Source organism: Nannobrachium achirus (genome assembly GCF_963921795.1).
Source record: "Nannobrachium achirus genome assembly, chromosome: 12".
NCBI lineage: Eukaryota > Metazoa > Chordata > Actinopteri > Myctophiformes > Myctophidae > Nannobrachium > Nannobrachium achirus.
Genome location: NC_137832.1, coordinates 65,196,446 through 65,220,484, shown reverse-complemented (window position 1 = coordinate 65,220,484; position 24,039 = coordinate 65,196,446). Strand labels below are relative to the sequence as shown.

Genomic DNA, 24,039 nt, shown 5'->3' with positions numbered 1-24,039 from the left:
GTTGCCTCATGCTAGATGCAGAATAGATATGCCTCATGCTAGATGCAGAATAGATAGTAGATACACCAGAAAAATGCTAATATACAGCATACGATTTGTGAAAGTGACAAACGGGCTTCACAGTTATGTCAGGTGTGTTCATATGCTAATGGTGATGCGATTTCAGATCAATTGCTCCAGCCACTGAGGAGAAACACTGTTACAGACGGACACTCAGACAGACGGACGGACAGACATTCGGAAAATTATATGTTTGATAAATATCACTGGGCCAAAGCAAACAAAAAAGTAATAAAAAAAGCAAACATTGTAGTAGGGATGGGACGATGAGCGATATCGTTTATCATGATAAAAAACACTCACGGTAATCATATCATGGAGATTTAATTTATTGTGATATCGTCCTCCATCATGCAAGGGAATCAATTCACCTTTTATTTGCCGAGCTGCATGTCCGGTTTGTTTGATTGATTGATTGATTGATTGATTGATGACTTTATTGTCAGTTTGCATAGGAAAAGGTACAGTTTCATGACGGTACAGTTCACTGGTACAAGGTCTACTAAAAGGCAATCCTAGAAAAGACTAAGCTTATTTCCACAGGAAATGTCCCGCGAGGAGCCAACATCTTAACCGCTAGTGGGAATTCCCTTTGGACCGTGGGCCACTCTGCTACACATTCTCCCCGGTCTGCCGGTGGCTCCCCAAAGTTCAACCGGATTCAACTTTGACCCCTGGCTTGGGAACGGCTACAAAGGTGCTACGTAAATAAATGCACCGTTTACCCTCCAGGAGAGACCTTTCAATGCACAGCCAAGAGCTAGGGAGGGAATGAGCAGGACTCAACAGACAAACCCTGGGAAGGCAGACACACTAAACAAACTGGCACTAAAGCAACGTCCTACTGTATGTAGGACAGTGGTTCTCAGAGTAGGGACCAAGGAGGTCCCGCCCCCAGGGGTCCTCAATGGGGTTTCCAGGGGTCCTCGAGGGGGGTTTCCAGGCGCTCCACAGATCAGTGATTGATAGTTAGGAACCAAATGGATCCTTACAGGTGTGTAACTCCCAAGAGAGTTTACCAAATGGAACCAAATGGTCCATTTGTACACTCTTGAGTTATGACGGTCCATGGCCTCATGCTGGAGCCAACTGGGGTTTCTTGAAAAGAAAAGCCATTAAGACTTGTTTTCTTATGTTTCTGTATCTGTGTTGCTCAAACCCCCATCTCAAAGTATTTTGTTCCAGGGACCCCCAGAAGAAAAGATTTGAGTTAGAAAATGTTTGCTTTAAAAGAATATATATATACAAAGATTTGCAAAAAAAATGTAGTATCATAGTGTGACACTGTGTGGCGCACCATGAGCTTGTAGATCTGATATTTTTGAATGGCCAAAGTATAAAAAATAATGGTTAAAGTGGTTACATGACACAGATGTGTTCCCATTCTTAATGGGTTAAAGGGACAGTTCATCCCCCAAAAAACACTTTTTATTCCTATCAATTACCCCATGGAGACGTGAATTCATGGATATTTATTAGTTTTTGTCGCATTCCTAAGCCAATAATTTGATGACCAGCAGTGATTCCCTATGGAGACACAAAGAGCCTGCTTTGTTCCCTATGGACACAAAGAGCCTGCTTTGTTCCCTAACCCTAACCCTCCCTATGGAGACACATGTTGCACATATTGTGAAGTTGTTTACACGAAGTTAGCAGCAGCTACTGAAAAAAAAACTGTTGTTGGTGTATGCATTATACCAATTTATTTTTTTATTATAACAAATCCTTCTATGTTTATTTTATTCTGCTATTGTTATTTTATGCTGCTGCATTGTCTGAAGGAAGCCAAACCAAAATAAGTAAAACCTTGAGAAACAAAGAGTCTCCTCAAATTTTTGGCTTAGGAATGGAAAAGACAAGGAAAAAAATACTAATCTGGTAGTTTTGATGCTTTTGTAGTAGGATCAACTCGGGGCATTACTTTACAGCAAATTACAAAAAGTGTGAAACATGGAGAAAGGCGGTTTCTTCTCTGACAGCAACGATATCCTCATGTAACTCGTGCCTGTAGAGTCATGCTTCTGAACCATGCGTGCCAGGCTCCCTCCACCCTCCGAAGGCCGTCTCCAGCCACACGGCCACAGCCAGGCCCAGGCGGTCCTGGTTCTTCCCGGCCACCACCTGCACGCCCAGCGGCAGGCCCTCGGCGCTGAGGCCCAGGGGCACCTGGGTGACGGGGAGGCCCAGCACGTTGAAGATGCAGGCGTAGGAGAAGTCGAAGGGCGTGAAGAGCGGCGCGTGGTGCCGCGGGGCCAGGCGCGGGTACGGTGGGTAGAGCAGCACGCCGTCGTCGCCCAGCATCTCGTCCAGCCGGCGCTGCAGGGCCTCGCCCTCCCGCAGCAGGGCGGGGGCGGGCGTCTCAGGCGAGCGCCGGAGCCTCTCGAAGGCGGCCAGGCCGATGGCGGCCACCGTGTGCGACGACAGGCCCACGGTCCACTTGAGCATCTCCCACAGGGGCCGCACCGGCCGGCCCTCGTGGTCCGACAGGCGCTCGTTGAACCACCGGGGACTCTTGGCGTCGTCGCCGTCCGGCACCGTCATCATGGCGCCCCAGATGTGGAAGGAGGAGCGGAGCTGCGGGATGGTGGGCGTCTCCACCCGGACGCCCAGCTCCGCCTCCAGGCGCTCCACCACCCGGCGCTGGGCCCGCAGGAGCTGCGCGTCCACGGGCGACACCAGCAGGGAGCCGCCGTCGTGCGGCACGGAGAAGAAGCGGAGCTTGGCCACGTCCACGGGCGTGGCCAGGCGCAGGCGCCCGGCCGCCTCGGGCCCCGCCATCACCGCCAGCAGGGGCAGCAGGTCCCGGGCGTAGCGGCACATGGGACCCGGGCACAGCACCGCCTCCTCGGGCCCCGAGGACGGCGCCGGGAGGTGGCCCTCGTTGGACACCGTCAGGGCGGTGGGCTTGTGCCCGAAGACACCGTTGAAGAAGGCCGGCATGCGGATGCTGCCCCCGCCGTCCGACGCCACGCCCATCACGGAGCCGGCCCCGCCCAGCAGGCTGCCCTCGCCTCCCGAGCTGCCCCCGGAGATGCGCTCCAGGCAGTAGGGGTTGCGGGTGATGCCGTACAGGTGGTTGTGGCACTCCACCCACATGCACAGCTCGCTGCAGTTGGTGACGCCCAGGGCGATGGCCCCGACGCCCCTCACCGCCGCCACGGCAGGCGCGTCGGACCCGGACACCACCTGGCGCCGGGACACCAGGCCCGCCGAGTTGGGCATGCCGCGCAGGTGGAAGGCCTCCTTCACGGTGAAGGGCACGCCCAGGAAGGGCAGCCGCTCCTCCAGCGCGTCCTCGTAGCCCCCGCCCAGCTCCTCCACCAGCCGGTCGGCGCGCGCCGCCTCCTGCAGCGCCAGCTGGAAGCGGTCCTTCACCATGGCGTTGAGCAGCGGGTTGATCTCCCGGATTCGGTCCACGTACGCCTGTACCACCTCTACGCTACTCACCTCCCTGCGGCGGATCATCCGGGCCAGCCACACCGCCGGGGTCTTCAGCAACAGGTTGGTGACGGGGGGGAGGCTGCTGGCGCCCGGAGAGGACGCCATCGCCCGGCGCGGCGCCGAGAGGAGGCAGAACGCCGCCAGGAGGACGGCGGTGAGCTGCCGGAGAAACCAGGCCTGGAGCCTCTCCAGCCGGCCCCGGGCCAGGGTGGTCGTCGTCGTTGTTGTTGTTGTTGTCGTTTGTAGCTGAGAGGATGCTGTCGGCACCATGTGTGGACCATGAATGTCCATGTCCATGAATTGAATACCAAGGACCTCCAACGTAAACAAGACCGTGAAAGGACTTATTTGGTGCGTTCCTTTTAGGCAGGGAGTTTAACTGTACTTGTACTGGACTACATTCTTTTTGTTTTGACTATACTTGTACTGGTCTACATTTTTGTCTAATAATAAAATAATATTGAATCAATCAAACGCAGCTCTAGCATTTGGCTGCAGTGAGGAATAAGGCCAGAGTAGTCGGCTGTGGTCGTCTCGGTCCAGAGTCAGAGTACATATGGAGGCTGCCGTATGACGTCAGTCATCTGTGATGTCAGAACCATCGTGCCACTCCATGTGCTCCGGTGCTGCCCGCCTACTGTGTGTTGGAGCTGTGGTTCTCAAACTTTTACAGGTCAAGGACCCCCAAATTAACATAATTTGATTCTTTTTGAGCGCTGCTCCTGGAACATCTGGCCTGCATCTTTGCACAAAGTGTGTTGTACACCCAGGGTCACATTGGGGTCACATTGGCCAAGTTTTGTGGGAGGCTTAATGAAATGAAACAGCACCGCTCACTTCACACTAGGTGTGTTTTTTACCAGTATATAAATAGTTTGAAACATATTCCAACATGTTCAAATCTGGAATTCAAGAATAAAATAAAATACTGACGTATTACGACATGTTGTGAGCCTGTTTATCTGGTATTTTCAAATCGCCTGCATATAGTTTTCATGTTTAAAGTCCTTGCTGTATTAACATATTTAGCTGGGGACCCCCTGGAACCTCCTCAAGCACCCCTGGGTGATCAGATACACAGTAAAATCCTCGAAACCGCAACACGGACGGACAGACACGCAGAGATTAATCGATTTCAAGATTGTTGTTGACAATCTGTGACAGTCTTCGCAATGATGACACGTCTAAATAAATAGGGCCTGATTGATTGAACGCTTTATGAGTCAGAAATGAAAAACGGCATGTGATCCAGTCAGACATTAAGGATAAAAGGATAAACAAAATAAGTCCTGGGGACTTGACTTGTTTCCATTGTGGTCCTATGTATTCAATTCATCATCATAGCATACAAAATCTACACAATAATATACATGTCATCAACAAATCAAAACATGGACTATATGTACAAAGGAGGTGGCAGTGAATGATGCTTCCTTTCAGATGGAAATTATTTTCGGAGCGGTGAAATGGTCTCCCTCTAAACAGCTTAGTGTTTAGTCCACTGGGTGACCAGAAGTGGCACTGTTGCTCAGCCTAGACACACAGTACAGTACAGTACAGTACAGTACAGTACAAGTACAGTACAGTACAGTACAAGTACAGTACAGTACAGTACAGTACAGTACAGTACAAGTACAGTACAAGTACAGTACAGTACAGTACAGTACAGATTCAGAAGGGCACTGTTGCTCAGCCTACACGCACACACACAGGCTATAGCTACTCAAATTCACCTCTCCACTTCGAACCGATGGTTTGATTTTTTCCTCCATTTTGGTCTGTTGATAGATGTTTTTTAAGACCAATTGCCAGGTTGAAATTACCCTAATGGTGGTTATTAGCAGACTATCTCAGCATTTTTATTCTCAGGCTAAACATTCTGCTGCCCCTCAGGCTTTGTGTCCTCGCAGACCTACGGTGGAAGACAAACTCACATGTTTTACTAGGGTAGATTGTAGAAGTATCAATACCGCCATGCAGAAATACACGGTATCAAAGCCTAGTATTGAAAAATGTACTTGAGCGAAATTATTTGCACCAAAATGTATCAAAACTAAAAGTACTCATAGTGCAGAACATCTCATTTCACAAGTCCTCAAAATATTTAGAAATCTTTCGAAAATGGCAGATCTTCTAGCTCACAACGTGAGCTCAACTTGTAGATCGGCTATTTTCAAATAAAGTATATAGGATTGAAATTGGTTTGTGTATGTTTTGTAATTAGATTAGAAGTGAAAATACAGAAGTACTCCAGCAAAGTAACTGAAAATGCTTCAAAGATTGTACGGTACTTGAGTAAATGTATTTAGTTACTACCAGCGACACGTGTTTGCCCTCTTCAAGACCTTGTTCTCCAACTAAACATTCTGCCATCCTCAAGACCTTGTTCTAACTAAACAATCTGCCCTCCTCAAGACCTTGTTCTAACTAAACATTCTGCCCTCCTCAAGACCTTGTTCTAACTAAACATTCTGCCCTCCTCAAGACCTTGTTCTAACTAAACATTCTGCCATCCTCAAGACCTTGTTCTAACTAAACATTCTGCCATCCTCAAGACCTTGTTCTCCAACTAAACATTCTGCCCTCCTCAAGACCTTGTTCTAACTAAACATTCTGCCCTCCTCAAGACCTTGTTCTAACTAAACATTCTGCCCTGGAGGCTTGGTACTGGCAGGAGGTCTGTGGGAGGCCAGACTCCATCTAGTAAATGTTTAACTATTGTTTCATTTTATTAAACGAGCTTAGGATGAACATCTTTGTACGACCGCTGTTAAATGAAAGCGACGCTATTATTCCAGGGTGTTTTTATTTGACTTGGCAGCTCAATAGTCCCCCCCGGCCGCGAGCGCCTTCTGTTTTATTGATGTTTTTTTAGATATGAATCGGAAAAATACAGTTTGTACCGATGTTATAATAACTCAGCCTCCGGGCGTTTTCACACCGAAATGAGAAATTATTATTTTCTTCACACTTTGAAGTAACAAAGCATCCTGCTATTGTTCAGAATATAATGACTGGTGCTGCTCGGCGTAAAGCTGTTGGTGACGGCAGAATCTAAAACAGTGGTTCAAGGATTATTCTAAATTATTCTCTCTGTTGCTGCTTTCCAGCTCTCGATCTCTCTCTCTCGCCAAACTGCAGGGAACCCATGCAAATAAACACTTTTGTTTTTGCCTTTGGGGGCGCCACACCTCCTTTTTTATGTTTTTGATTGATTGAAGACTTTATTAGAAGTTTGCATAGAAAAAAGGTACAGTTTCATGACGGCACAGTTCACTGGCACAAGGTCAACTAAAAGGAGATCCTAGTAAGCGTTTCTGCTTATTTGCACAGGAAACCATTTAAGTAGTCTATCTCATAAAACATTGAATGACAGACGGATAGAACACAGTACTATGCAGTAGATATAGTCAGGAATTTTTTTTTTTTAAATAATAACAGTGCAAAAAAAATATACAGTAGATATTTACAATAGAAGGGTCATGGGGAGGTTAAGGCTGGACTAGGTTTGTTTTTACCAGTTGCGAACGGCTGCCGCCTGTAAGTGGTTTTTCAGATCTACACTCCACATTTTTGTGATATAGCAAACAGGAACTGGGTTTTGACTCCTCCCCTTTCTTAGTCCACTTCCTCCCGGGTGCGACATGTGTTTAATTCCAACTATCAACAACACTACATGTTTAGAGCAGTGGTGCTGTCACTGCTGTGCTGCTGTATGTGTTTAATTCCAACTATCAACAACACTACATGTTTAGAGCAGTGGTGCTGTGCTGCTGTGCTTCTGTATGTGTTTAATTCCAACTATCAACAACACTACATGTTTAGAGCAGTGGTGCTGTGCTGCTGTATGTGTTTAATTCCAACTATCAACAACACTACATGTTTAGAGCAGTGGTGCTGTGCTGCTGTGCTGCTGTATGTGTTTAATTCCAACTATCAACAACACTACATGTTTAGAGCAGTGGTGCTGTGCTGCTGTGCTGCTGTATGTGTTTAATTCCAACTATCAACAACACTACATGTTTAGAGCAGTGGTGCTGTGCTGCTGTGCTGCTGTATGTGTTTAATTCCAACTATCAACAACACTACATGTTTAGAGCAGTGGTGCTGTGCTGCTGTGCTGCTGTATGTGTTTAATTATCAACTATCAACAACACTACATGTTTAGAGCAGTGGTGCTGTGCTGCTGTATGTGTTTAATTATCAACTATCAACAACACTACATGTTTAGAGCAGTGGTGCTGTGCTGCTGTGCTGCTGTATGTGTTTAATTCCAACTATCAACAACACTACATGTTTAGAGCAGTGGTGCTGTGCTGCTGTGCTTCTGTATGTGTTTAATTCCAACTATCAACAACACTACATGTTTAGAGCAGTGGTGCTGTGCTGCTGTATGTGTTTAATTCCAACTATCAACAACACTACATGTTTAGAGCAGTGGTGCTGTGCTGCTGTGCTGCTGTATGTGTTTAATTCCAACTATCAACAACGCTACATGTTTAGAGCAGTGGTGCTGTGCTGCTGTATGTGTTTAATTCCAACTATCAACAACACTACATGTTTAGAGCAGTGGTGCTGTGCTGCTGTGCTGCTGTATGTGTTTAATTCCAACTATCAACAACACTACATGTTTAGAGCAGTGGTGCTGTGCTGCTGTGCTGCTGTATGTGTTTAATTCCAACTATCAACAACACTACATGTTTAGAGCAGTGGTGCTGTGCTGCTGTATGTGTTTAATTATCAACTATCAACAACACTACATGTTTAGAGCAGTGGTGCTGTGCTGCTGTGCTGCTGTATGTGTTTAATTCCAACTATCAACAACACTACATGTTTAGAGCAGTGGTGCTGTGCTGCTGTGCTTCTGTATGTGTTTAATTCCAACTATCAACAACACTACATGTTTAGAGCAGTGGTGCTGTGCTGCTGTATGTGTTTAATTCCAACTATCAACAACACTACATGTTTAGAGCAGTGGTGCTGTGCTGCTGTGCTGCTGTATGTGTTTAATTCCAACTATCAACAACACTACATGTTTAGAGCAGTGGTGCTGTGCTGCTGTGCTGCTGTATGTGTTTAATTCCAACTATCAACAACACTACATGTTTAGAGCAGTGGTGCTGTGCTGCTGTGCTGCTGTATGTGTTTAATTCCAACTATCAACAACACTACATGTTTAGAGCAGTGGTGCTGTGGTGCTGTGCTGCTGTATGTGTTTAATTCCAACTATCAACAACGCTACATGTATAGAGCAGTGGTGCTGTCACTGCTGTGCTGCTGTATGTGTTTAATTCCAACTATCAACAACACTACATGTTTAGAGCAGTGGTGCTGTGCTGCTGTGCTGCTGTATGTGTTTAATTCCAACTATCAACAACACTACATGTTTAGAGCAGTGGTGCTGTGCTGCTGTGCTGCTGTATGTGTTTAATTATCAACTATCAACAACACTACATGTTTAGAGCAGTGGTGCTGTGCTGCTGTGCTGCTGTATGTGTTTAATTCCAACTATCAACAACGCTACATGTTTAGAGCAGTGGTGCTGTGCTGCTGTATGTGTTTAATTCCAACTATCAACAACACTACATGTTTAGAGCAGTGGTGCTGTGCTGCTGTATGTGTTTAATTCCAACTATCAACAACACTACATGTTTAGAGCAGTGGTGCTGTGCTGCTGTGCTGCTGTATGTGTTTAATTCCAACTATCAACAACGCTACATGTTTAGAGCAGTGGTGCTGTGCTGCTGTATGTGTTTAATTCCAACTATCAACAACACTACATGTTTAGAGCAGTGGTGCTGTGCTGCTGTGCTGCTGTATGTGTTTAATTCCAACTATCAACAACACTACATGTTTAGAGCAGTGGTGCTGTGCTGCTGTGCTGCTGTATGTGTTTAATTCCAACTATCAACAACACTACATGTTTAGAGCAGTGGTGCTGTGCTGCTGTATGTGTTTAATTATCAACTATCAACAACACTACATGTTTAGAGCAGTGGTGCTGTGCTGCTGTGCTGCTGTATGTGTTTAATTCCAACTATCAACAACACTACATGTTTAGAGCAGTGGTGCTGTGCTGCTGTGCTTCTGTATGTGTTTAATTCCAACTATCAACAACACTACATGTTTAGAGCAGTGGTGCTGTGCTGCTGTATGTGTTTAATTCCAACTATCAACAACACTACATGTTTAGAGCAGTGGTGCTGTGCTGCTGTGCTGCTGTATGTGTTTAATTCCAACTATCAACAACACTACATGTTTAGAGCAGTGGTGCTGTGCTGCTGTGCTGCTGTATGTGTTTAATTCCAACTATCAACAACACTACATGTTTAGAGCAGTGGTGCTGTGCTGCTGTGCTGCTGTATGTGTTTAATTCCAACTATCAACAACACTACATGTTTAGAGCAGTGGTGCTGTGGTGCTGTGCTGCTGTATGTGTTTAATTCCAACTATCAACAACGCTACATGTATAGAGCAGTGGTGCTGTCACTGCTGTGCTGCTGTATGTGTTTAATTCCAACTATCAACAACACTACATGTTTAGAGCAGTGGTGCTGTGCTGCTGTGCTGCTGTATGTGTTTAATTCCAACTATCAACAACACTACATGTTTAGAGCAGTGGTGCTGTGCTGCTGTGCTGCTGTATGTGTTTAATTATCAACTATCAACAACACTACATGTTTAGAGCAGTGGTGCTGTGCTGCTGTGCTGCTGTATGTGTTTAATTCCAACTATCAACAACGCTACATGTTTAGAGCAGTGGTGCTGTGCTGCTGTATGTGTTTAATTCCAACTATCAACAACACTACATGTTTAGAGCAGTGGTGCTGTGCTGCTGTGCTGCTGTATGTGTTTAATTATCAACTATCAACAACACTACATGTTTAGAGCAGTGGTGCTGTGCTGCTGTGCTGCTGTATGTGTTTAATTCCAACTATCAACAACACTACATGTTTAGAGCAGTGGTGCTGTGCTGCTGTGCTGCTGTATGTGTTTAATTATCAACTATCAACAACACTACATGTTTAGAGCAGTGGTGCTGTGCTGCTGTGCTGCTGTATGTGTTTAATTCCAACTATCAACAACGCTACATGTATAGAGCAGTGGTGCTGTGCTGCTGTGCTGCTGTATGTGTTTAATTCCAACTATCAACAACACTACATGTTTAGAGCAGTGGTGCTGTGCTGCTGTGCTGCTGTATGTGTTTAATTCCAACTATCAACAACACTACATGTTTAGAGCAGTGGTGCTGTCACTGCTGTGCTGCTGTATGTGTTTAATTCCAACTATCAACAACGCTACATGTTTAGAGCAGTGGTGCTGTCACTGCTGTGCTGCTGTATGTGTTTAATTCCAACTATCAACAACGCTACATGTTTAGAGCAGTGCTGCTGTCACTGCTGTGCTGCTGTATGTGTTTAATTATCAACTATCAACAACGCTACATGTTTAGAGCAGTGGTGCTGTCACTGCTGTGCTGCTGTATGTGTTTAATTCCAACTATCAACAACGCTACATGTTTAGAGCAGTGGTGCTGTGCTGCTGTGCTGCTGTATGTGTTTAATTCCAACTATCAACAACACTACATGTTTAGAGCAGTGGTGCTGTGCTGCTGTGCTGCTGTATGTGTTTAATTCCAACTATCAACAACACTACATGTTTAGAGCAGTGGTGCTGTGCTGCTGTGCTGCTGTATGTGTTTAATTCCAACTATCAACAACACTACATGTTTAGAGCAGTGGTGCTGTCACTGCTGTGCTGCTGTATGTGTTTAATTCCAACTATCAACAACGCTACATGTTTAGAGCAGTGGTGCTGTGCTGCTGTGCTGCTGTATGTTGATGTTAGCAGAATCTGTCTGGAGAGATTCCGCTCTCGCCGGCTGGATGCAGGGGTGTCACACCAAACTCTGGGCCCTGCGGGTACAAGGATTCACTGCATTATTTTGTGCTTTAACTATTGAAAAATAGCAGATCTACAAGCTCACAGCGCAGTACCGAGCTTGTCTCTCTCTCTCTCTGTCTAGATAACTCTAGGATGTATTATGGGCAGGGGCGTCACAAGGGGGGGGGGAAAGTGGGACTAAGTTACTAGGGGCCCAAGGTGGAGGGGCCTTAATTATTTTATACTTTAGCTATTGAAAAATAGCAGATATACACACTCACAGCGCGGCTGCGAGCTTGTAGATCTGCTATTTTTTAGTCGTGAAAATGTGTGTAAATCTTTGAATATATGTCTTTCTTTAAGCAAACATTTGTAACTCAAATTTTGCTTCTGGGGGGGTCCCTGGAACTAAATATTTTGAGATGGGGGTCCGTGGCCAAATACATATCATTTTGGGGGTCCTTCACGTGAAAAAGTCTGTGCACCACTGACATAGAAACATAGGTTTTTCAAAAAACCTTGGAAGGATTTGAAATATTCAAAGACTTGCACAAATGTTCAAGATTTTTCAAAAATAGCAGATCTACAAGCTCGCAGTGCCATGCTGTGAGCTTGTATATCTGCTATTTTTCAATAGTTAAAGCATTTTTTGCGGGGCCCGCAGTGAACCTTTGCACCCAGGGCCCAGAATTTGGTGCGACGCCCCTGATTATGGGAGTTAGTTTGTCTCTTATTCCTGATTATGGGAGTTAGTTTGTCTCTTATTCCTGATTATGGGAGTTAGTTAGTCTCTTATTCCAAGGCGATGACAGCCTGCTTTGTGTTGACGGCTTCAAGTCAGCTGTAATTAAGCCTCCGTTCCTCCCAGCCTGTCATACTCTCTTATCTCCCCCCCCCGCTGTTCCCTGATTGGTGGAACTCTGGGGAGGTTCTTCTTCTACCCTGTCTCAGAGGAAGCTCACAATGCTTGATGTGTTGAATTGTGTTGTTGTGGTTTTTTTGTGCAGTGATATCTAGAAGGTCTATTAAATCCTTATCACGGTTAAGGCCTGTCCATACTTTGATCGAAACCGCCGTTTTCGGTCAAAAGGTCCTTTTCAGCTATAAAATGTAATTCCTCGAAAGTTCTGGAATGCTTTTTCTCCGAACAATAGTTCTGAAATTTGCACAACGAGATGTTGTCACTCGCCGAAATCAGGTTCGGTGAAACGGCAAATGTGATTGGTCGGTTGGATCCCCCCTCCCCCCCCCCCCCCCCCCTACTGTACATTGGAAAGCCTGGTGACGCGAGGCTACTGTACATTTTAGCTTTTGTTTTTGCTTTGCGACCCGTGTCGGTGCATGCTCAATGAGCGGCGCGACACGACGCAGAAGGACGAGAAGGTCGTCAAAACGACTGGCAGACATTCTCATTATTTCAAAATGTTTCTCCTCGTCCATGCCCCTCTCATCCCCTGAACGAGAGTCTGATACAGGCCATGCCCGTATTAGCGGGCGGACATACCACCGACGGCTAGATGTGCTCGCCTCCTCCTCAGCCGCACAAAGCAGGGCAAAATCCTCCTCCTCCTCTCTGCCTCCGCTAACATTTCCTCCTCGTCTTCCTCCTCCTCCATAACCTCCACAATGCGTGACACCGCTTCCAACTTCCAACGTGCCAACCCTCCGAACAGGAGCGAAGTATGAACATCCGACGCTTTTTTTTTCGGAAAAGATAAAAAATAAAAAAGTTTATTTTTCAACCGAAAAGTTCGGTTCTGTCGAAGTATGGAGAGGCCTTTAGGCTGATCGGCTGTGATGATGGTTATTATGGGATGCTCTCGCACACGGAAGCCCGACCCCATGCAGCGATTTTGGGGTCCCAATTTTGGGGTGATTTTAACGATTCCAGTTCCTTAAAAATGTCCTCCTAACGGTCCGATTCTTTTAATAACGGTTCGGGGGGAAAAAACTTGTGAATGGGACATTCTGCATAATGAGTCTTCCTATTAGTGTGGGGAGTCTTCCTATTAGTATTTGTTTTGCACAAAAAACATTCCTTGGGCTACAAATGGCCCCAGAAAACGATGGTTTAGTGATGAAAAGTGATGACTCATCACTTTTCATCACTAATCACAGTTTTGTGGGCGTTTTGTGGGCCATTTGTAGCCCAGGGAATGTTTTTTGTGCAAAACAAATGCTTGCAATGGATTCAGCATCATGACAAACCCCTAGTTAGACCCCTCACATCCTACTTGAATACCCAGAAAAAAAGTTTTTCTGGGTATTTTCCTCCTGTATAGAAAGTCGATGGGAGCCCAACTTGACTTGGCCACTGTGGCGACCCCGAAGGTCGCAAACTCGGGCACCCTAGCTAAATCATAAGAGCATGCCCTGGGCTACATCTGTGCGAAATTTGGCGCTTTAAGACAAACACAATTAGCATTTGCTCCCCTTAACGCCGCACCCTACTTCTATCCAAGTAAATTTGGAATTCCGGACTTTTTAGTTGTAACAGTATTTACATTGCAATATTAATACTTTCACTTCCACCGCTGATCCTTCCCCCCAAGTCCAGCGCCGTCTGTCCATCACAGTGTTATCTTATCAGTGTCTCAGTGAGTCGACAGTCTGTCTGTCCATCACAGAGTTATCTTTTCTGTGTCTCAGTGAGTGGACAGTCTGTCTGTCCATCACAGTGTTATCTTCTCTGTGTCTCAGTGAGTGGACAGTCTGTCTGTCCATCACAGAGTTATCTTATCAGTGGACAGTCTGTCTGTCCATCACAGTGTTATCTTATCAGTATCTCAGTGAGTGGACAGTCTGTCTGTCTGTCTGTCCATCACAGTGTTATCTTATCAGTGTCTCAGTGAGTGGACAGTCTGTCTGTCCATCACAGAGTTATCTTATCAGTGTCTCAGTGAGTGGACAGTCTGTCTGTCCATCACAGAGTTATCTTATCAGTGTCTCAGTGAGTGGACAGTCTGTCTGTCCATCACAGAGTTATCTTATCAGTGGACAGTCTGTCTGTCCATCACAGTGTTATCTTATCAGTGGACAGTCTGTCTGTCCATCACAGAGTTATCTTATCAGTGGACAGTCTGTCTGTCCATCACAGTGTTATCTTATCAGTGGACAGTCTGTCTGTCCATCACAGTGTTATCTTATCAGTGGACAGTCTGTCTGTCCATCACAGTGTTATCTTATCAGTGGACAGTCTGTCTGTCCATCACAGAGTTATCTTCTCTGTGTCTCAGTGAGTGGACAGTCTGTCTGTCCATCACAGAGTTATCTTATCAGTGGACAGTCTGTCTGTCCATCACAGTGTTATCTTATCAGTGTCTCAGTGAGTGGACAGTCTGTCTGTCTGTCTGTCTGTCTGTCTGTCTGTCTGTCTGTCTGTCTGTCTGTCTGTCTGTCTGTCTGTCTGTCTGTCTGTCTGTCTGTCTGTCCATCACAGAGTTATCTTATCAGTGGACAGTCTGTCTGTCCATCACAGAGTTATCTTATCAGTGGACAGTCTGTCTGTCCATCACAGTGTTATCTTATCAGTGTCTCAGTGAGTGGACAGTCTGGACAGGCTTGTAATTCAGTCAAATGTCTTCCACAGACCATTAAACTGCACCAGTAAGATAAGGCCTTTGGCCCGCAGGGGATGTTACTTAATTATTCTGGCCTTTTCAGGATTTCCAGACTCGCTGCGTTCGTTTCCCCCTTATTTTTTACCGACCGAGACTGTTGTGTGTTTGTGTTTTCTCCCTCATTTAGCCTATAAATTCATTCATAAGCCTAGCTTTACATCTGGGGTGATTAATTGCGACCGTAGGTTGCAGTTTAGTATGTGAACGGTCACAGCTTGACCGTATCTCTGTCTATAACGCCTGACACTGTGGTTCCCCTGACATATCACTGTGACATCACTGTGACATCACAGCCATTCCTCCTGGCGCCATTGCGTTCGCATGCGCTTCTGCTCTCTGTGTGGCCTTGGTGGAGCTAGCCTCGGAAACCCAGGCTTCTTTTGGCGATAGGAAGAAAAAGAAGCCTGGACGATCACGTTATGATCACTGTTGGAGGAAGTGTAGAATTTCCCTAACCAATCAGAGTGCAGAGAGCGTCGCACCGAATGTGTTGACGTCATGACGCACCAGCGTTCTCTGTGCTGAGCAGAGGAGCAGAGGGGGGTGGGGGGAGGAGAACACATGCTATTGGCCAGAGACTCGCGGAGAGATTTGCCGCGCCCGCCCATCTATCTGCCTACACAAACTGGTCCGCGTTATGTTAGAGTGTGGTGGAACTGACTACCATCACCATATATGTAAAAGTCCATATATGGGTATTCCCCAGAATCCCTTTTATGCCCATATATGGAGATCCCTGATGTCATCGATATACATCACTGGCCAGGTGGCCAAGACATGGCCCATATCTGTGTGGTTGGTTCGGATAGGGATCTCCATGTATGGGCATAAAAGGGATTGTATGTATAATGTAGGATGTGATAGACGTCATAGGATTTTCACATACACAGCAGTCTCACAGCATATCTCCATGGATCTCCATATATGGGTACCAGGGGTCTCCATATATGGGTACCTGGTCCGATACATCACTGGCCAGATGGCCAGGACATGGTGCGTCCTAAAGGGCGAGGTCGCTTGTCGCCCTGAGGTGTCTTACTAGTAATAATAAGAAATTTAATTACAAAAGTATTGGCATCAAAATATACTTAAATTACCCAAAAAGTAGTCAGACTGACCTATTTTACATTTTCAAATACAGTACAGTACATGAGTACCTACAGTATAGTATAGTATCTTTACACCAGCGTTCAGATCAATGAATGAGCGCTCATGGATCAGTACAGTACAGTATAGCAGCTTTACAGCACCGTTCAGATCAATGACTGAGCGCTCATGGATGCCATAAACTGGGAAGACGTGCTTAGTGTTTATGGGTTGTGAGGGTGAGGTGGTTAAGCACATAATTATGAGAAGCCCTTTAGGCCAATATAGCATAGTCAACTCGCACATACATGCATACTTCACTTGCACATACATACATAATGGTCTTTCACTTGCACATACATACATACTTCACTTGCACGTACATACATACTTCACTTGCACATACATACATATCGGTACTTCATTCGCACATACATACATACTTCACTTGCACATACATACATACTTCACTCGCACATACATACATACTTCACTCGCACATACATACATACTTCACTCGCACATACATACATACTTCACTCGCACATACATACATACTTCACTCGCACATACATACATACTTCACTCGCACATACATACATACTTCACTCGCACATACATACATACTTCACTCGCACATACATACATACTTCACTCGCACATACATACATACTTCACTCGCACATACATACATACTTCATTCGCACATACATACATACTTCACTCGCACATACATACATACTTCACTCGCACATACATACATACTTCACTCGCACATACATACATACTTCACTCGCACATACATACATACTTTACTTGTGCATATAGAGTAAGGTGGGGTAAAAGGCCCCCCTTAAGGATAATGTCTATTTTATGACCAATTAAAATACATTTTGATATTAATTCAGTATGTACATGTTAACAATGCTTTACCCAATACACCTATATGGGCACCATATTGAAAAATTAGATACATTTGATTTCATAGTACAAAAAGAAAAACATGTAAAAAGGGCCTATTGCCCCACTACTGGGGTAATAGGCCCCCCTCTATGGGGTAATAGGCCCCCTTCTATGTCCTGGAGCAGAATAAGTGCTACAATCATGAAAATTGCCATGAGCATTTTCCATGGGTCACTTGACAAGATAATTGTCAGAGGAATTTGAATTTTCAAGATGGTGGCCATTTTTCAAGATGGCTAACACCTTAGTGGAGCAGTTATGTGATATAATAGTTTATTTGGTGATATAAGTATGAAAATTGGCATGAGCAGTCTCTGTGGGTCACTTGGCAATTAGCCACCCACAGCTACTTGAAATTTCAAGATGGCGGACATTTTTCAAGATGGCCGACACCTTGTGGAGCAGTTAAGTGATATAATGGTTTATTTGGTGCTCCACTAAGGTGGTGGCCATCTTGAAAAATGGCTGCCATATTGAAATTTCAAGTAACTGTGGGTGGCTAATTGCCAAGTAAGTCTGGGTTTCCGAGGCTAATTGCCAAGTGACCCACAGAGACTACTCATGCCAATTTTCAGGCTTGTATCACCAAAATACCCAGGGGGCAAAGGAAGGTGTGCTGCATTTGCCCCGACATAAAAAGTTGTCCACCAGAAATATTATCTATGACCCAGTAGGATCACAACCTATATGGACAACCCGGTCAATTTGTACAACAAAGTCCAATATGGCCGCCTCAATATTAGCCCCTATTAGTTTTAATGGGGGGTGAATAGGGCAAAATTTTAAACTGAGGGATATTTCCACGAAACTTCACAGGTTGATCAATGGTATACATATGAACATCTTTTTGTATTGCAAGTTTCCATGAAATCCAATATGGCCACCACAATATGGCCGCCATAATGTAAGGACCCAGAAAATAGGTTTTGCCTCTAACTTCTGAACCAGATGAGCTAGAAACGCAAACTTGGTGTCTATTTCATGGTGTCTGACCATGGGAGACTCAATGGAATAGCTAATTTTATTATTGGGTGTGTCTGGACCTTTATTGTGCATATTTGCAAGATGGTGGACTCCCAAATAGAGCTTTAACATAATTTCTACCATTATTGTTGACTGCTTTTGCAAATACAAGCAATATGAATCCATTTGCTAAGATTTATGGCACAGAAGGGACTTATACCTGTATTATTCTTGAGTTTGCATGTTGTCAAAATGGCTGTAAACGAGATATTATATTTCCTGTCCGATTCTACTGTATGTAGTTGTAGCAAAGACTTCAGATAAAATCAGAGACCAAAACAATGTATCTTAGAAATTATTTTTTTATTTTAAAAAAAAAGAAAAAAAGAGAGAGGTTATCTCAATGAAATGAATGCAACTGCCTTTTTGGGTCTTTCACACACATGCTTTCCAACAACTTCAGCTTCAGGGAAATTATAATGAACACATGATTAAAACAGGCTGCATTATAATGCAAATAATTAGTCACTATCACTGTCATGTGTACCTATCCTGCTGCATCTTGTCTCCAGTCCTTGGCAACGACACCCCAAGTAGCATGCAATTCCCTTCTTCGCACATGAAGTTCAATCACCCGAGAGAGACTTGGAGTAGAACCGCTGCTCCTTCACTTGGAAAGGAGTCAGCTTAGGTGGTTCGGGCATCTAGTACGGATGCCCCCCGAGCGCCTTCCTAGGAAGGTCCTCGATGCACGTCCCACTGGGAGGAGACCCTGTGGCAGACCTAAGACCAGATGGAAGGATTATATATCCAGACTGGCCTGGGAACGCCTCGGTATACTCCCAGAGGGAGTGGAGGAAGTTGCGCAGGATAAGGAAATCTGGAAGTCTCAGTTGGAACTGTTACCCCCGCGACCCGATTCCGGATAAGCGGTTGAAGATGGATGGATGGATGGATGGATGGCACATGAACAGTTTTTCTGGCAGCCTTTGATACAGCTACATGATATTGCCTTGTCCATTGATATAGGCCAGGCTGGCTCTGTAGATGTACAGGGGACTGCCTTCCCATCACTGAGAGACCATCCATATTCAGTGAAGCAAGGGATGTCTGGCTTCGCGATGTGTGCAGTTTTATCTATTATGGCTGCAAGAGCAGCTCTTTTCAGGTGCAGGCCAAAGGCATTTTCTGTAGGTGGCAGCAGCTTCAACAGGGTTGATCGGTTATTTAGGAACTTGTACACTCTCAGCTTTGCCAGGTCAAAGTCCTCCGAATGGTCAGCTTTTGATGCATATACAGCTATTGTGAGGTCTCTAGCCTGATTCTTGACATCCTCTGAGAGGGAATAAGAGGAATTTTCACCAAACTCCTGAAGTGCAGGGAGATCTAGACCCATGCTGGTCTTGAACCATGCCTTCTTTCCAGTGAAAAAGGGATAGCTGGTGGTATCTCTGCCACTCAGGCTGTGAATAAAGGGCAGGGCACGACACTGTGCGAGTCCAAGGGCTGAGACCATGTGATGGATAGGAAGATATGCATCCTGCTCTGTTCTCACCCACAGCTTTGGAAGGTCTAGGAGGTGGGTGGCAGCATGATATAGATGCCTATATCATGCTGCCGCCATGGGAAGGCAGTCCCCTGTCCATCTACAGAGCCAGCCTGGCCTATATCAATGGACAAGGCAATATCATGTAGCTGTATCAAAGGCTGCCAGAAAAACTGTTCATGTGCGAAGAAGGGAATTGCATGCTACTTGGGGTGTCGTTGCCAAGGACTGGAGACAAGATGCAGCAGGATAGGTACACATGACAGTGATAGTGACTAGCAATTATTTGCATTATAATGCAGCCTGTTTTAATCATGTGTTCATTATAATTTCCCTGAAGCTGAAGTTGTTGGAAAGCATGTGCATGTCTATGTGTGAAAGACCCAAAAAGGCAGTTGCATTCATTTCATTGAGATAATCTCTCTCTTTTTTTATATTTTTTTTAATAAAAAAAGAATTTCTAAGATACATTGTTTTGGTCTCTGATTTTATCTGAAGTCATTGCTACAACTACATACAGTAGAATCGGATAGGAAATATAATATATCGTTTACAGCCATTTTGACAACATGCAAACTCAAGAATAATACAGGTATAAGTCCCTTCTGTGCCATAAATCTTAGCAAATGGATTCATATTGCTTGTATTTGCAAAAGCAGTCAACAATCATGGTAGAAATTATGTTAAAGCTCTATTTTGGGAATCCACCATCTTGCAAATATGCACAATAAAGGTCCAGACACACTCAATAATAAAATTAGCTATTCCATTGAGTCTCCCATGGTCAGACACCATGAAATAGACACCAAGTTTGCGTTTCTAGCTCATCTGGTTCAGAAGTTAGAGGCAAAACCTATTTTCTGGGTCCTTACATTATGGCGGCCATATTGTGGCGGACATATTGGATTTCATGGAAACTTGCAATACAAAAAATGTTCATATGTATACCATTGATCAACCTGTGAAGTTTCGTGGAAATATCCCTCAGTTTAAAATGTTGCCCTATTCACCCCCCATTAAAACTAATAGGGGCTAATATTGAGGCGGCCATATTGGACTTTGTTGTACAAATTGACCGGGTTGTCCATTTAGGTTGTGATCCTACTGGGTCATAGATAATATTTCTGGTGGACAACTTTTTATGTCGGGGCAAATGCAGGTTTCCCAAAAAAAGGCTGGTTTGCCCCCTGGGTAAAATAACCCTTTATATCACATAACTGCTCCAATTAGGTGTCAGCCTTCTTGAAAAATGTCTGTCATCTTGAAAGTGTCCATTTCAAAGTGACCCATGGAAACTGCTAATGCCAATTTTCACGTTTGTATCATTAACTGAACGCCAAAAATCACACGAGGGGGGGGCCTATTACCCCAACGCTGTCATTGCAAAGAGTGTCATCTTAAATCTTAAACCTTTTTTATTTTTTTAAGTTGATAATTTATCATAAGGCCTTCCTAATGATATACAAAAAATAAGTGAAGAGGTTCAACTTATTTACACCGAGTTTGGAACATTTTCACAGTGACAAAGAATTAGATCAGTTTATCTTAAATGTGTTTGATTGAGAAAGTTATGACCTGGATTAAGGTGAGACAATGAAATGTTGTATCCATGAAGAGCTAAGGATGCCAGGAATGTGCTGAAATCAAAAAGGTTGCCACCTTGTAGTTCTGTAGTCAAATACAGCTGGGGGGCTTATTACCCCAGGGGGGCCTATTCCCCCACTCTACCCTATACAGTGTTGAAAATGTATATGTGCATGTTGAGTTTGTTTAAATGTGCGCAAAAGTATGTATGTATGTGCGCAAAAGTATGTATATATGTGTGTGCAAAAGTATGTATGTGTGTGTGCAAAAGTATGTATATATGTGTCTGTGCAAAAGTATGTATGTGTGTGTGCCTGAGTATGTATATAACAGGAAGGCACTTGATATATCCGGAAGGACCCTATAGTTAGATTTCAAATTAAAAGCTTTTTGGAAAAGCAGCACGGACCCGCGTCACCAACACGGACCCAAAAGTCCGTTCGTGGAGGGGAGAGCCGTGGCAACGTCGTTCACGATAGACCCACGCAGACGAAGGCTCCAATAACGTTTCCGATTTTAGGATTAATGTGTTTTGGTTGAAACCGAGGCTTGTGTCTCTTATTTCCCACTGCCTGGCTGTCTGCTGTAGCCTGTCTGCCAGCCAGACATGCAGTGGCAGAGATGAGGGAGAGACCCCTATGGGGGAGACGGTCACCGGGGAGACACAGAGAGGAGCACGTCAGCAGACAGAGGTACTGTAACATTGTGTACTGTCCGATTTTTTTTTTTTTGATTTTTTATTGTGTCATCTATCAGCGGCGGGAACATAGGGGGCGCGTGAGTGCTTGAGCGTACTGTTATGAGAGCCCATTGATTTTTCGCCGACAATTCCTAGCACTCAGTCAAACTGGCCAAACTGCATTCCTGGCACTCGGCCGATATCACACGTCGGCTTTGTCCCTTTCGAGGGCGTCACCCAGCGTCATAGCCCGCCTCCACATCCTGGCTGTATGTCTACTCTGTGTGATGTAGCCATGTAGCTCTACAGTATTCTACCCCCACCTCCAAAATAATTAAAAAAAAATCTCAACTGAACTGTTCTTATGCCTCATTCACATAGGGAGCAGCAAAGCTAAAGTTTTGCTTGCTTGGTCAATGTTATCTCAATGGAAACCAGCTTTAAAGATACAGGAGATACACAGAACAAAGCTTTGAAAGCTTTAAAGCTGGTTTCCATTGAGATAACATTGACCAAGCAAGCTAAACTTTAGCTTTGCTGCTCCCTATGTGAATGAGGCATTATAGTATTTTATCATGCCAGTAAAGCTCCTTTGAATTACATATAATTGATGTAGCCTAAAGCCTATTTGATTGATTGAAGGCTTTATTAGAAGTTTGCATAGGAAAATGTACAGTTTCATGACGGTACAGTTCACTGGTACAAGGTCTACTAAAATGAGATCCTGAAAAGACTAAGCTTATTTCAACAGGAAACCATTAAAGTATATCATATAACATTGAATGACACAGACGAATAGAACACAGTACTATGCAGTAGATATGTAAAGAAAAGAAAATGAGAGAGAAAAAATATATAATAAAAGAGAAAACAGTAAGTCTAAACAATCAGTAAGTATATACAAAGAAGGGGAAGGGGAAATTAAGTCACCCAGTTAAGGTTACAGGACAGTAAGAAAAATAAAAAGGACTGTTGTGTACAGCAGAGTGTCGAGAACAGTTTGAAAAAAACAAAAAAACACAACACAACAAAGAATAGTAGTGCTTAAAGGGGAGTTTCGGTCAAAAACGACTTTCCTACCTTTAAAATGTTGATTCAGGAAGCTTCTGGGTTGATCCTGGTTAGTTTTGACCCATAGCAGCATTTTGTTCCATTTTGGATTTTCTCCCCTGCACCCCACGGCTCCAAACGGCACCTCTTGGGTCACTCCATAATCCGGTTATTATTCTCGCTCAAAACTCACTTTTCTCGCTCGGTCTCAGTCCCTGGTAACGTTGTTAGCAAATCCAAGCTACACCAGCTCCTGGTCGCCGCCATGTTTGTTTACTTTTAGCTCAACTCTGAACTCTCAGCCCAGGAGAGAACACTGTGAAATCACGTTTTGTATCGCGTGACTCCCCGACGCGCGACGAACAATAAAACACAAAAATGCTCTTAGCCAAAGAAAAAAGATGTAACTATGTCGACAAAGTCTGCAGAGTGATGTATGGTGTAGCCTCTTGTCTACCTCAACAGGCACAACAGGCTGTGGGGGGAGGGGGGTGGAGCTGTGAGCAGCAGCAGCAGCTCGTGAACGCGCGTTTCCCAACGGGTATGGGATTTCCCAGTGTTTCTCTTGCAGGGCTGAGAGTTCAGAGTTGAGCTTCTTGTAAACAAACATGGCGGCGACCTGGAGCTGTTGTAGCTCGTATATGCTAACAACGTTACCAGGGACTGAGACCGAGCGAGAAAAGTGAGTTTTGAGCGAGAATAATAACCGGATTATGGAGTGACCCAAGAGGTGCCGTTTGGAGCCGTGGGGTGCAGGGGAGAAAATCCAAAATAGAACAAAATGCTGCTATGGGTCAAAACTAACCAGGATCAACCCAGAAGCTTCCTGAATCAACATTTTAAAGGTAGGAAAGTCGTTTTTGACCGAAACTCCCCTTTAACGTTTCTATAATGGATTGCAATTTTAAGTGACTTTTCTAAGCATATTGCAAACTCAAAGAACTTACAATGGTCCATTCATCCAAACATTAGGAACTACTTATCAACACAGTGCCAAAAAAATATAAATACACAAATATACAGTAGGTCTATACAGTATAGACCTAAAGCCTAGCTTTTCCTTTTTGTAGGCTTTTTATGTTATACCAATACTTTTGGACTTTTACTCAAGTAAGCATGCCAGCATTGCGATCAGGGAGGGAGAGATGTTTCATCCACATTTT

At 44.6% G+C, this 24,039-nt stretch overlaps 1 protein-coding gene across 1 annotated transcript; it reads right to left on the bottom strand.

Annotated features, from left to right (window-relative positions):
- Positions 1-2,073: 2,073 nt before the first annotated feature.
- Positions 2,074-3,771, bottom strand: LOC308295798 (fatty-acid amide hydrolase 2-A-like; the record flags this gene model as incomplete). Its single annotated transcript, XM_080738844.1, has 1 exon — positions 2,074-3,771. One exon carries the CDS (start codon positions 3,769-3,771, stop codon positions 2,074-2,076), a length of 1,698 nt encoding a protein of 565 aa, XP_080594970.1.
- Between the last annotated feature and the right edge of the window lie 20,268 nt (positions 3,772-24,039).